Here is a 14,575-nt window from a genome sequence, read left to right as displayed (position 1 = left end):
TCAACTTTCAGTTTCTATTAAGAGTAGCTAGAGACTTGTTCTTTAATGATTCACAACCAAACATCAAAGAGGAATAACATTCAAAATTTTTTAAAAAGTAATCCTAAGTCAGGTCTTTTAAAAAAGGCATCTAGCACCTCAGCCTTTTAACACAGTTGCCCTAACAGCCCCTTGAGGTCAGTGAATACTGAGAGCTTTGCTTTACAGATGAGAAACACAGGTTTTCATATTGCAACACATGCTGCAATTCTGAACCAGACATCCGGAGATGCCCAAACAGCCAGCAGAGAAAGCTGGGCACAGAAAATACTACAGAGGGCACAGGATGCAACTTCTACCCCACAAACACAGTCCTTCCATGAGCCTACCCGAACAGGGTGAGGACTTGAAAAACATATCCCACACTTCCCACCATGAACACCACAGCTCCTAAGCACAGCACAAAGCTTGCCCTGCACTAGAAGCACACACCAATTCTTGCACTAAGACGCAGTTTAGCACATTGTATTCTGAATGTTGGGTGGTGCTCCTCAAACGCCAAGGGGGAACTCCTGAGAAATCTAACTAGGGTGAAGGGCGACTGACGGCACACAAGCACAGGGGTCAGGTGGAGGAAGTTCTCAACCAGCCATCAGGAAGTGCAAGCACCTTGCAGGCTTCTGGTGCTATGGACTGGACAGCCACTGCTGTTCAAAATCACACAGGGTACAGTGTGAACACCACTGTGGTTTAGTCCCAAAAATCACAAAAGAACCTAAACTGGACGTATGTACTACTGAGATCCCAGAAATTCCTATTCATTCCTGTTGCACTTGATCAATGGATCTATCAGTCAAGCGTAAGGACGCCACTAAATGATGCTAACTACTGTAATAAGACAATATTAATTCAAAATAGCACTGAAGACATTATGTTTTTACAATTACATGTCGTTATCCAATATACCAAAACATGCAATTTGTGCAGGTATTTCAGAAACACTGAAAAGAAAAGGTAATCTCCCACTTTCTTTGCCTCAAACTATTCTGTACAGGGAGTAGAAATGTAACAAAGGAAGGGCTTGATTAGACTGAATGCTTAACAATACACTCGCTGTCTCCAGCAGACAGCAGCATCTTCATTTTGCTTATCCTGGTGTTACAAAAGTAGAAATTTATATTCTGCAGATCCACTCTATCAATTTTACAGTATTTCAGCTACACATCTAAAGAAACAAACTCATCCTTGTGGGATTACACCTTGAAGCGACTCAAAGTAAAGCTTTTCTGAAGGTGTTACAATATTATTGAAATGGCTGGAATATTTAGAAGCCAAAACCAAAGTACTATAAAAGCTTATCCCAGAGGTTTTATTGTTTTAGTAGCAGTCAAAATATTCTTAGTAAAGAAATCCATGTTTATTTGAAAAAAAAAACACCAAACAAAACTGTAAATGATACTTCACCATATAAATTAAATCTGCTTACAGTTTTGGTGGCCAAAATAGCTGTGACTTGACTGCTAATGGCTAATTTGCCAGTGCGATATTAAGTGGGCTCTAACCTGATAGTATAACGTTAAATGGGATCAGGATGTCACTTATATTGCAAGTGTTAAGAAAACATCCCATAAAAATACTCAACCGACTACTTTCTCTCCTAGTATGAACAACAGTGAACATTATGAGCAACGAGCCTGAAACAGATGATTCAACTTTTTGACTGAAATTTTTAAACTTTCAATCATTCAAGTATTATGGTCCCTATGTACACACTTCTATGTGACTAGAAAAGATATGGTAGACAATTGAGCACACTACCATCAAATTGTAAGAATTACAAAAATGTCAGGTTTTAAACAGCAAATTGTACCTTAATAGTTTAATTAAAAATAGAAGAGTTAGGTAGACTATTTTGCAAATACAACAGCACACTAGTGTGCTGTATATTAAGGCAATACCTTTAAATGCGCACTTGTCATCTCTAACAAGTTTTATACAATTGCTACCAAGTGAAGGAACTATCATTGTCTTGCAAAACTGAGAAAGAAATACAAAATATCTGGAAGCCTACATTTTCAAAGTACAAAATTAACCTTCAGTCCTTGTGTTGAAATACTATACACAGTACAAACAGTGATTCTCCCCTACAAGATCTCACGAGGATTTCTTAAAGCTGGAGGCAAATTTGAAGGTTTCGACTCTTCATCCAGAAGCACCAAATCTTCAATTTCACTACCTTTGTATTTTCTTTTACATATCTTCACAATAACTTTCTTCTTGAGGAATAATTTCAAAGCTTCTCTTGAAGCCACTGCTTTGGCATTTTCCATACTTTTACCACAGCCAGTACCCAAGTAGACAGACTTGCACCTCAGTTCACAAACTATATTTTCTACAGAGCTTTTATTTTGAGGCAAGTCTGCAAGTTCCTTCAGGGGAACAAAAGCAACATCCAACGTAGCTTTTACAGACTGAATAGAGGAATTTAGAAGTTCTGCATGATTTACGTTAGGACTGAAGCCTCCAACAGCAACCAGTTTCCAGGCTACAGCTTTGTAGAGTCTGTTGAAAAAAGGCTGTCTTTCCTTTGCATCTTCGCTGGTTAGCGGTTTGCACAAAGCCTTCGCAGGGCTCTCGCCTGCCTGCGAGCCACCCTTGGAGGCCAGCAGGGAAGCACCTGCCTGAGCTCCACCCCGGGAGGGCCCTTGCTGAGCTCCACTCCGAGCAGCCAGCAGCGAAGCAGCCACCTGAGCGCTGCTCTTGGAAGCAAGCAGAGAGGATCCCGGCTGCACGCCACTCCGAGCAGCCAGCAACGAGGCGGCCACCTCTGCACTGCTCTTAGAGGCCAGGAGTGGGGAGCCCACCTTAGCAGTGCCCTTGGAGGCCAGCAGCAGCGAGGTACCCACCTGAGTGCCACTCTTGGGGGCCAGAAGCAGTGAGCCACTCACCTGAGCACCGCTCTTGGACGCTGATGCTGGGGCACTCACTTGGGCTTTGGAAGACAGCAATGCAGCACTTGTTTGGGGGGCGCTCTTGGTGGTTGGTGGTACCGCTGGCACCTGTGGGGTGTTCTTGGTGGCTGGTGGCACTGCTGCTGCTACTACTGCCACCTGTGGGGTGCTCTTGGTGGCTGGCGGCACTGCTGCTGCTACCACTGCCGCCTGTGGGGTGCTCTTGGTGGCTGGTGGCACTGCTGCTGCCACCGCGGCTGCCTGCGGGGTGCTCTTGGCGGTTGCTGGCACTGCTGCTGCCTGTGGGGTGCTCTTGGAGGCTGATGGCACTGCTGCCGCTACCACTGCTGCCTGTGGGGTGCTCTTGGCAGCTGGTGGCAATGCTGCCATCACTGCCTCTGGCTGAGGGGTGCTCTCGGCAGCCAGTGGTGCTACACTTACTGTAGTTTTCTCTTCAGAAGATGGCACATTTTCACACTTGCTTTCCTTAGGTGGGCTTGAGCAAGGCTTCCTTCCTGGCTCTTTTTCAGATGAAGGTGGCTTTTGCTCAGCAGTACTCTCAGCATTAGCAGGTTTTGCTTCTGTTTTTATGTCTGAGACCACAACCATTTCTTGATCTGAACTGCAAGTTGACTGGGAACTTCCTGGATCCTTGCTAGTACCTTTTTCCTGCTTTTTCAGCAATGTGCTCTCTGTTTTCTTCACGCCTTCTGCCTTGGCTGTTTTCACATCCTTTCCAGCATCCTTAGAGTCTCTGCTTTTCTCAACAGCTTGTCTCTTGCAGGGCTCCTCTACCCCTTCTGCAAAATAAGTAAAATATGTGATCCTCTTTGATTTCTGCTCTACGAAATATCCATTTACAGAGAAATCATCTAAAACCTTCTAGCAATAATCTCTGTGAATTTAAAGGTTATATATATTAGCAATACACCTTGAACTGTCATTTAAAGTATTAACCTACTGTTTCAATTTTTTTTTCCGAAATCCTGAAAATACTCATGCAAGATTTCAGATGTTGGTTGGGACCTATAGGCCAGTATGTATTTCTATTGTTGAACTGCAAACCAAAAGTGGCCAATATATATTAAATGGGCTATCTGACTTAAAAATAAAAGAAGTGTATTTTATCTACTAATATCATAAAAACATCTTTAAAACATCAGTAAGAGAATTTCTTTAAGAAACTCTGTTTCTTAAACAGCAACAATGCCTGACAGGCAGCAAAGGCAAAGTAACAAGAACACATTTAAGCTGGAGTACAGCAGCCCACATTGCAATGCACAAGTAATCAGCTTAAAGTGCACCAGTTGGAGAAATTCAAAACAGCTCTACATTACCAAAAGACTACGTACACATTACGTCAATTTTAGAGACATTACATTAGAAAAAGAATAGCACAGAAAGAGAAAACTATTAATGGCAGTTTTAAAAGTAAATTATTTCGACTACTTTCTAAGCCCGAGGCAAACCGAGAACATTCAAAACAAGCATATTCTAGACTCCTATGTATTGTCACAGCTATGATCTGCTAACCATTGCTACTTGATATGCCTCTTTTCTTCACCTTGGCAACCAGTTCGTCTCTCGTGGTGCGGACAGGCGCGCCCGTCACTTGGATGCCTTCGGCCATTTCCAGCGCCTTCTCCATGACCTGCGGCGGGTACCTGCAGGGGCGACAAGAGCAACGGAGGGAAGGGGCTTCGTCAGGCGCCCGTGCCGCGCCGCGCCGCCCCCTCTTCCTCCGGCGGGTCCCGCCGAACTCACCTGCATCCCAGGAAGACATGGTTGGCCCACACCATGGAGAGGGACACCAGGCGCTGCAGCTGGGCGCTGCCCGCCGCCGGCAGCTCCCCCACGTTGCGCAGCAGGAACTCCCGGCGGTACCGCCAGTGGTGCTCGGGCTCGCAGGCCCCGCGCAGCGTCTCCGCCCAGGCCGCCTCCTCCGCCGTCCGCCCCAGGGGCTCGGCCGCCGCCGCCTTGCCCGCCATCGCCGCCGCGGAAGCACCCGCCCCGCCCCGCTGCTTCCGCCCGGCGCGCCCTGAGCTCACATCCGCCGGGCCGGCGGGGCGGGGCGGGGCGGGGCGGGCAGCGAGCGAGCGCCTCAGGCGTTCCCACCGCCCTTGCCGGGTGCCGGAGGAAGGGAGCTGGTCTGGGCGTGGCTACCAGCGCTGTGTAGTGACTGTGAAAGCCTAGACGGAAGTTCTGCCTTACGGGCTGGTTTGTCCAGGCTTGCTGAGGGCGGAGTTCGTGGGTGAATTAATGGCAGTTTTACCTCAGAATCACAGAATTGGTCAGGTTGGAAAAGTCCTTTGAGATCATCGACTCCAAGCTCTAACCGAACACCATCTTGTCAGCAGACCACGGCACTAAGTGCCATGTCCAGTCTTCCCGTAAACACCTCCAGGGATGGTGATTCCACCACCTCCCTGGGCAGCGCATTCCCATGTCTGATCACCCTTTCTGTGAAGAAATTCCTCCTAATGTCCAACCTAAGCCTCTGCTGGCTCACCTTAAGACTGTGCCCTTTAATCACGTTGCTGGTTGCTCGGGAGAAGAGGCCGATCCTTACCTGGCTACAACCTCCTTTCAGGTAATTTCAGGTAGAGAGCAATAAGGTCTCCCCTGAGCCTTCTTTTCTCCATGCTGAACAACCCCAGCTCCCTAAGCCACTCCTGGTAACAGTGGTGCTCCAGACCCTTCACCAGCTTCATTTCCCTTCTCTGGACTTGCTCCAGAGCCTCAATGTCCTTCCTGAATTGAGTGGCCAGAACTGGACGCAGTACTCAAGGTGTGGCCTCACCAGTGCTGAGTGCAGAGGGACATCTTTTCCCTATTCCTGCTAGTTACACTATTTCTGATCCGGGCCAGGATGTCATTGATCTTCTTGGCCACCTGGGCACACTGTTGGCTCATGTTTTGCTGGCTCATGGTCAACCATCACCCCCAGATTCTTTTCCACTGCTGAAAGGAAAAGGACCCTCAGGTCCTCTTCCCCTTTCCTCCTCGGCGTTGTCCACAAAATCGGATTTGTTACCTGGTGTGCAACAGGACAATAATTATGTACTCAAAGAGAGAGTTAATTGATTATTTATTTCAGAGTTGCACAGGCTTGGGTGCTCGCTGGTATTCCACAAATCAAGTATGCCCCTCCTGACTTCCTGTGCCATTATTTCTAGATAGAAGTTTGGAGTTGGTAACTTTCCAAGGGCAGCCTCTCTGTTATAATTGGTTAGTAATTTCCATACAAGTTATGTAACCCCAGCTAACTTCCATGCAATGCTGAAGGGAGGGATCTTCACCTGGGCAGGGGTATTCTGACCTATAGGCACGATTTTAAATATTATTATGAAGATAGTTCATGTTTAGGATACATGGACCTTGAGTACATGCCAAGTGAGCAATGTGTATATAGATGTATATCAACATCTTGATTTGCTTCGTTGTTAAACCTTGTTTGTTCTTGGATGTCCTTGACTAAGGGATGCTAGCTGCTGCCTATTCCACTGATTAGGTCTCCTTTCTTGATGATTAGGTTTGCACCAAAGAATATCCTGGCTTAAAATAATCTTGACATATTCCACATTTTACAACATTGGCATGTGACAGGAAGGAAATTAGTGGCAAGGACATGGGTTGTTGTAGCATTTTGGAGGAAGCATTAAATGAGGACTGCTGGCTACAAAGGGTTCAGCTAATTGCTCTTGCAGCTCTGTAGGCTGTCTTTAGTTTGAAAAATCTTACCCCAGAATTTGATTCAAAAGTGTTTGAACAATTCTCTGTGAAAAAGTAATAAGCAGGCTGTGAAAATACCACAAGCTTCAGTCTGCCAAGATGGTGCTTGCTGAATCAGTGCAAAAGAGGAAAGATGTTTGAATTCCAAAGGGCTGTCCCTGGAGAGCCGTATTGATTTTTCCTCCTGAGTTAAAAGTGTGGGTTTGCTTAAGTTTTCAATTTTTAACACCAATATGTCATTTTGAAGTGAACTACGGGATAGATTGACTTTAAGGAAGGAGTGTTTCTCCTTTACTGACTTAGATGTCTCATTTTGTGGAAATGGTTATGTAGTGGTTTAACTAAGAGTACCTCTATAGAGCAAAGACTAGGTGATTAAGGAAATGAAGTCAGAAAGATTTCACCCCTTTGCCCACTGACCATATGTGTGAACACAAACATTGGTGACAGCTGGAGAAAAGTTAGAAAACATTCCTGCGCACTTCTGGAATGGCTGACAAGAGTTTTTGGTTGTAGTGAACAACTTCTATGGTCTGGTACTTTTCTGGCACCTTATGCTTTAATTTTGGGTTAATTTTCTCTGATGTTCCTGCTGCATCATTGTATTGTTGTTGGTACAAAGATTACTTAAAAATTGAGCCTTTTGTCTTCCGTACCTGTTTTTTTCCAGTCATATTCTTTCTATTTTATTAATGTGTGCTTGAATCACACTGGAAACAGGATAAATCCTAGCTCTAGAGTATGGGATAGCATGCACAGACAAAGATAGGTGTATACCTGCAGTGCTCTCTGAGCACTAGAGACATACTGTATCTCAGGTTGATTAAACAAGTGTGTGTATTAGAAAAGTGAGACAAACACTGCTGTTAATTTTGAAAAACAAAACAAGTACTATATTCATTCTCACCAGGAAGGCAATTTTGAAGTTAAACACCTTGCTGATGGTGCTAATGCTGTGCATTTAATTTTCAACATTGGAAGAAAAGAGATAGTTTTGTTCCCACTAGGGAAGGAACTTCTAACTGCCATGTCGATAGTAGCGTTGTTAAGAGTCATTTGGGGTTTGACAATAGCTGCTTTTGGCAAGATATAACAAAAATCTCAAGGTGAAACATACCAATGTCTATAACTCACAGTATCACACCTGCAGTTCTTGTATAATAAGTTTATTTATGCCTTTATAAACCAGTGAATTATTACTTCTTCAAAGTCAAGTCCCACTGAAACACAGAGGGCAGTATCTCCCATGGAGTTCGATTATGTTCTGTGCAGTTAAGGTTAATATATAGGGACATTCTCTACTCAGCTTAATATGAGAACTGTGCCCTTAACATCATGCCATGCAAAGAGAGCTCAGAGTTATTGCCAGAGAAAGGCAATAACAGTGGAATCTTACTGGCCTGGCACAATAAATCCCCTGAACACCATCTTAGGTTGGTCCCTGCTGTAAGTAGTAAATAAACACTGGAGAGCTCTGGCTTAAGTTCATTAGGAATGCAGCTTGAGAAAGGATGGGGAAGAGACATTTTGCTTTTTCCTGATATAATGTTATATGTTCTGCTAGAGCAGATCGTTGAAGTTCACCAACCCAGGCAAGGGACAGCACTTCCAGGGAGACACGTCTGTGAATGCCAAAGTAGCCAGTTACTACTTTTCAGTAAACTAATCCTTGGAATAAGAGAAATTACTTGGTAGAAGAGCATTAATTACTATGTTGGCTTGTCAATGGAAGATAGAGTAGATCTGTGTTTTTGTTACTGCAAGCAGGTCTGGATTGCAAAATCATCCACTCTTCTGAGATTGCTCAGATGAGGAAAATGTACTGAGTAATTACAGAGTATAAAAACTAAGGGTAAAAATGAAGGCAAATTGATAATAATTTTCCTTTACACATATATGCTCTTATTACTAACTTAAATACTCTTTTGCATTTAATAATACATTATACTTTAAATATGTAACAGTGCCTACAATAGCGTTTTCAGTTGTTCTTGAAATGAGTTTGTTAAACATTGACTACAGCTAAAGGTAGCGTATCAGTTGCTAAATTTTGCTTGCTAAACTGTGCTTTGGGTAGTATACCACTTGCTAAAAGTCCACGGCTTGGTATGAAATTTTTCATATTGAGGATGGAAGTTTAGGATGACTTTACTTCTGCTAAACATGATCTAAGAAAAATGGCTTTGTCTAGGGTAAATTATTGTGGAGATTTTACATTTGAGGTTCTTAAATGCCTTTATACTCTAGAGCAAACTTGAAATTTATCAGAAAAAACTGAATTGGGGTGTCTGGTCATTTGACTACATGTAGCATAATCTATGAGCCTTGAAGAAATTGATTTTCCACATTCCTGAATTAGCATGTGTCCCTACCATCCTTACTACTACTGCAGTCAAGTGTTTCCCTGTTGTGGGCCCAAAAGAGACCTCTGTTTGCCACTTTGGAGTGGAGTGGGTCTGTGGACTGAATGAGACTATGGAAATCATCCCCTGTGCTCCCCAAAAGCTGCTGTTTTCTCTTTTTCATGGGTGTTTGAGTGTATCTTATTGGAATGGTGAGGGAACAAGGATGTGACTGAAGGGAAGGAAACAGTAAGTATGGAGACAAGACTGAAACTATTGGGGGTGGAAAAATTTAACATGAGAGCAGTAGAGATGGGATACTGGGATTAGGTGTGGAAGGAAATTAAATTCTCAAGGAGAAAAGAAGGAGCATGAGTTCAAGGCAATGGAACAAGTACATGTAGACAAGCAATCTATACAAGAGAATGGACACGGGGGCCAGTGAGGAAACCAGAAGAATGAGAGCATATTGGTAGAGCAAACAAAATCAAACAGAATCAAATCTTGACTGAGAAAAGGGACAAGCTATGATGGGAAGGGGAGCATTGACAGAGGAACCCCTGGGATTTGAACAGAGACTTAGAGAAAGGAAAGTTAAAACTCACAAGCACAGAGACATTAGCATTTCAATGACTTTTTTTTCTCATTGCAGTAGTTATGTGCTAGGGTAAGTAGAACCAAGAAAATATTCTGACATTTTAATTTAGTGAAAGATATTTTCTTGTCTTTTCTGTATGCTATAAAGGAACAAAAGAGGTAGAAATCAATTTGGTTGCAGAAATCTATCTTGAAAGCCACCTTTAAAGAGTTTTTAGGTAGGAAGCCTTAGGCCTTTGGCAGACAGCTGTAACCTGGAGTTGGAAAAAGCAAGAAAGTGGCCTTAGGAATCTTAATGCAAATATTGGAGTGAGTTCATTGTAATTCGAGAGGATTCAGCAAAGTACTAAAAGGGAAAGGAGGTTTTATATAAAAGAGTATCTATTGTGAGGCTACAACATATCTGCATTTTATTTGTGTGTGTGCATATACATGTATACAGCATGTATCCGTGTCTGCACACATACACATATGTAATACAATATAGATGTGTGTGAATATGTTTTAAAAATACAGTAGTATTGATAATGTGAGCACCTGTAAATCCAGATATCCCTGCTCCTTCAGTCAAGCTATTCATGCCTTGGAGAAGAAGTAAAATTACAAATAATATTTTACTGACTTGAGTTGTGGGTAGGTGCATTACACAAATGGATGCTGTTAAATCATTATACCATGCTGTACCAGTATGACTTTTGTATATCCTACATATTTTGCAGACACAAATAACTGTTTTAGAAATTATGTGAGGAGCTTTCTTGAGAATACATTGAGGCAACAATGTCAGATCTAATTTGAATTATAGCTATTGGAAATCATGGTTCTGTTTTTCATTACTTTTATACCAATATCCCTGACAACCTGCAATTTACCTGGTATGAACAGCACCTTCTGACAATATAGAGCTGGTTTGTGTGCTTTTGTATTTTTGTATATCCTCCCAGTGCATAAGAGTGATATTTCACATTAATTCCACTGGATGGCACTGAAGGAGACAAGATTGCATGGAAATATCTCCAGAAGCTGGGTATAATTCCAAAAATTGAAAGTGGCTTATTTTTTCTTTCCATTACTGAAATAGACAAATGTGGACTCATTTTCCATCCTGATGTAATAATTTGTCATCAAAATCAGCTCTTAAACACTCCTAGCTGTAGTTCTACATTTTGACAGTAGCAAAATTACAGCAGAGGCAGAGTCAAGGCTTCTGAATCTGAATACCCCTTCTTCCCTAACAAAAGTCAAGGCTAAGAGAAGCAGCTTTGGCCCATTCTGGATTCTTATAGGAAGGTTTACGAAGCATCTGAAAAATTTTGACCCCTGTACTCCATGGCAATGCTGTTGATAGTGTCCACTTCTAGCCTTATGAGCAAGTGCAAATATTTTAGTTTTTAAGCTCATTTGAAAGAAACTACATAGGAAGGCATTCAGGATTAAAAGCTTCCACCTGTTGAGGAAATGTTGTATAGTGTTTCAGAGAACCTCCTGAACTGAAACTCCATCTGCAGTCCCTACACAAGGACCCCTGTTTTTTCCTGGATAGGGACTTTGCAATCCAGTCTGGAAGGCACACAATTACACTCTGTCAATCAGACCTGTGGGAGTCATGGGAGTCATCTTTGACTGCACTCTTTTTTTGACCTGTTTATCTTGATGTATATGAATTTTATTTCCTTTTCTTCTCTAAAGTATCTTCTTAGCTCTGTTTACATCACAGATATGCTTTTTTAGTCTTTTGTTATATCTTATCCTGCTTATGACAGCTTTTTTTTCCCAGGCCTGACCTGACCTGTCAAAAAGGTCCTTTGAAACACTATTCTTGCACTTATCTCCCTGGCCTATTTCTGTGGTTCCTTTTTGTACTTACCTCTTTAGTGTATCTCCATAGATTTCCCTGTCTCTGCAAGCCCTGTAGCCCTCTGAGAGTGCAGTTTGACAATTTTTTTGGCAGCTGTGCTGGCCTAAGACAGTTTTTGCTCCCAGCCATCCATGCCTGTCTCTTTGATATGCCTGCTGGTTTGCTGGCAGAGTTGTTTTGTTCAGCTGTGTGGTAAACCAGATTAGGAACCTGATTTGGCTGAAAAATAGTATGGGGGAGGGAGGAGAGGAGCCTTTTACAACCAGCTTATTTCTCTAGTCGAGGCTGTGAGGCAGCTGGGTCTGCGGCAAGCGGTGAGAGACACAGGGTTGCAGAGCAGCCATGGCTTGTGCTGGTTTGTTTAGGGCTGTTGCCAGTTGTTAGGCTGTGACCTGATTCTGATGATAGAGCTAAGCTAAGCTAATAGCTGCCTGCTGCCCAAAGGGTAGTGCTGCACCTCCTTCCTCACCCGCCAGCATGGGCTGGTTCCCATCCCTTCCCTTGTGCCAATCCAGGTGTTTATCTCACCCAAGTGAGGCAGCTGTGGGAGCTAACCCAGCACAGAAGCACTCACTTCTTCTGAGGGCTTGCCTGGCTGTTGTTTCAAGAGCCCTTGGAGCCCACCCACTCAGCAGCAGCTGGGTGCTCTGTCAGCTCAGCTTTGGCCTCAGTTGCTCCACAGCCCTTCACAACTTTGTCTTTTCCCGTCATTGCCTGTCCTCTTCTCTCTGTCTCCGTATCTACTCCATCTGCTTTTCTTATAACTGAGTTAATGATGTCCTTTTTGTCACCCTCAACGTATGGAATACCCTCTCTGGAGCAATTGCTGCATCTTTCAAATCTCTCAAGATTTTCTCATACCATGTCACATACTGTGAGCTGCCAGCTGATAATGCCCAGTTTAGCTGCTTGTAGGAATTTTGGATTTCATTACTACACTTAATGTGTCCATGTGTTAACTTGAAACAGGCGTAGTCTATCAGTTTATTTAAGAAGCTAAAAGGGATTAAACTGACACAGAATATTTGGAAAAAAAACCCCACCAATATTTCCAAAGCTTTGCCCTGGAGGAGATGTACTTCCCTAAGGTCATGTATAAATATCAGAGGATTATTTTCTGTTGCTTCACACCTTGGATCATCATTCATGCTTGTGCAAATGGACATAGCATTGCTACTAAGCAGTTTACAGCAACATCTTACAGAATTGTAAATTAGTGCCCCAGAGACATGATAGCAGAGAGTCAGCACTTACATGGGCAGCTGAGCATAGAGATTTAGGGATTTCTTTTCACCTAGCTGTTTTCACTGTTTGGGTTCTTTTTAGACACATGTAGAAACATATCCTAAACATATTTTATCCTAGTATCTTGGTGTGCTAAGCATTTTTTTCCTTTTCAGTTAAATAGAAACTGTATAGAAAAACAGCAGTGAGCAAAGCTGCACATTGCCTTGGAAGCAATAAAATAAAATTGGCTGTGTTTGCAATTTAAAAAAAACAACACAAACATGACTGAGGGCACCTCTACACCAAGCAGCAGAGCACAGGGCTTAACATAGTATATATTCATCGAGTTACTTGTGAAATAGGAGGCAACAGCTGTAGACTTGCATATGAGTGCTGTTGTACCCAGAGTACTTAACCCTGTGGTAGGTGGTGCTAATTAGGTTGGACATGGTGCTAATTAAGCTAGACACAACACTGTGGTCATGAAAATACATAGTGCCTGTGAGTCTGGCTTAGACCTGGCTGGAGGATTCTGCACAAACTACTGCATGAGGCCATATGTGCACATCCAGAGAGAGAAATTGGTTGCTCATGACCTCTTGTTCATTATCCCTGTAGGGTTTAGCTTCAGTAACAGATGCATTTGCCACATACAGGTGTCAGATGTGGCTTTGTTCCAGGGATTACCTTCCTCTTGGTAAAAACAGAAGATGCTCTTTTAAGTGTGTTTTACAGGCTCTGAGTTGTTGCTGTGGAATAATGGGCATCCAGCATAGCTGCTTCTTAAAACTGTTGTGTTTTACTTCTTAATTAAGGCTGTAAGTACTAAGAGGAGCAGGAAAGAAGGGGATTGTAGTTTTTTCAGTCACCAAAACTATCCAGAAATTGTGAATATCTGCTGCAAGGTCATGGAGGCAGACAGCAGTATGGCAAAGAGCAAAGCACATTCTCCTGCAGTACATTTATCAGGAGACCTGCCTTCCCCCTTCAGTGAGACAAAGCAATGTTTCAGATTGGAGATACGATCATGACTACAACATAAATTCTGTGTCTATGTAACTGGCTGGCAAATATATCCCCAAAGCACTGACTGCAGAATTGCTGTCTTTTTAAATAGCTGTTTAATATATCTATAAACATAGTATTCTTTCAAAATTTGAATATTCAAGTTGATGTTTGTGGGAAGGTTAGTGTTTATTAGTGAGAACAATGTAAGCCAAAGAAGCATTGTTCAAGGGGCAGTGTTCAGAATGATCTGTGGGATAAAGGGTATTAGAAGATCTTTCTCCTTTTTTGTATTTTTTAAAGGATCTCAAGTAGTCATTCTGGCAACTTCTCTCTGTTCTTTCATTTCCATTTGACAAACAGATGGGACAGAGTTTTTATTGGAATGTCATGAGGCATCAGTATTAACTAGGGAAGACTAGGGAAAATGTAGGCAGTCTCTGTAAGGAAATGGAACATGTGGTTATCCAGGGTAAGGAGAGAGCTGAGGTACACAACAACTTTTTTGCCTCAGTTTTCACTGACAGGTGCTCCAGCCACAGTGCCCAAGTTGCAGAAGGCAAAGGCAGGGACTGGGAGAAGGAAGAACTGCCTGCTCTAGAAGATCAAGTTTTGAGAACCTGAAGGTGCCCAAGTTCAGGAAGATGCCCAGATGAGACACATCCACAGGTCCTAAGGGAAGTGCTAGAGGAAGTGGCTAAGCTACTATCCATCGTGTGTGAGAAATTGTGGCAGTTTGGTGAAGTTCCCTCTGACTGGAAAAGGGGAAATGTAGTCCTTATTTTTAAAACTCGGGAAAAGGAAGATGTAAGGAACTAGAGGCCAGTCAGTCTCACCCTGGTGTGTCACAAGATCATGGAGCAGATCCTCCTAGAAACTATGCT

At 42.9% G+C, this 14,575-nt stretch overlaps 2 protein-coding genes across 3 annotated transcripts in view; one reads left to right on the top strand and one right to left on the bottom strand.

Annotated features, from left to right (window-relative positions):
• Positions 1 to 11: 11 nt before the first annotated feature.
• On the bottom strand, positions 12 to 4,962 carry CDKN2AIP (CDKN2A interacting protein). The gene is made up of 3 exons (XM_085058739.1): positions 4,695 to 4,962; positions 4,464 to 4,594; positions 12 to 3,730 (listed from the first exon to the last, which is right to left on the bottom strand). The coding sequence occupies exons 1-3, from the start codon at positions 4,916 to 4,918 to the stop codon at positions 2,124 to 2,126; spliced, it is 1,962 nt and encodes a 653-aa protein (XP_084914865.1). The 5' UTR covers positions 4,919 to 4,962; the 3' UTR covers positions 12 to 2,123.
• LOC146438277 (uncharacterized) overlaps positions 4,931 to 14,575 on the top strand; it is an 89,931-nt gene continuing 80,286 nt past the window's right edge. For both annotated transcript variants that reach the window (XR_014851726.1, XM_085058743.1), the window contains exon 1: positions 4,931 to 5,520. The gene's annotated coding sequence lies outside the window, so the exon portion shown is untranslated. The remainder of the gene's footprint in view (positions 5,521 to 14,575) is intronic.

Source organism: Lichenostomus cassidix, chromosome 4, assembly GCF_008360975.1.
Source record: "Lichenostomus cassidix isolate B80296 chromosome 4, HeHo_3.0, whole genome shotgun sequence".
NCBI lineage: Eukaryota > Metazoa > Chordata > Aves > Passeriformes > Meliphagidae > Lichenostomus > Lichenostomus cassidix.
The sequence above is the reverse complement of the archived record's forward strand: the minus strand, read 5'-3'. Positions and strand labels throughout refer to the sequence as shown.

Coding starts and splice junctions, on each gene's coding strand:
- CDKN2AIP (XM_085058739.1), bottom strand. CDS start 4,918: ATGGCGGGCAAGGCGGCGGCGGCCGAGCCCCTGGGGCGGACGGCGGAG. Junction 4,595..4,694: donor CATGTCTTCCTGGGATGCAG/GTGAGTTCGGCG, acceptor TCGCCCCTGCAG/GTACCCGCCGCAGGTCATGG. Junction 3,731..4,463: donor AGGCATATCAAGTAGCAATG/GTTAGCAGATCA, acceptor CTTATTTTGCAG/AAGGGGTAGAGGAGCCCTGC.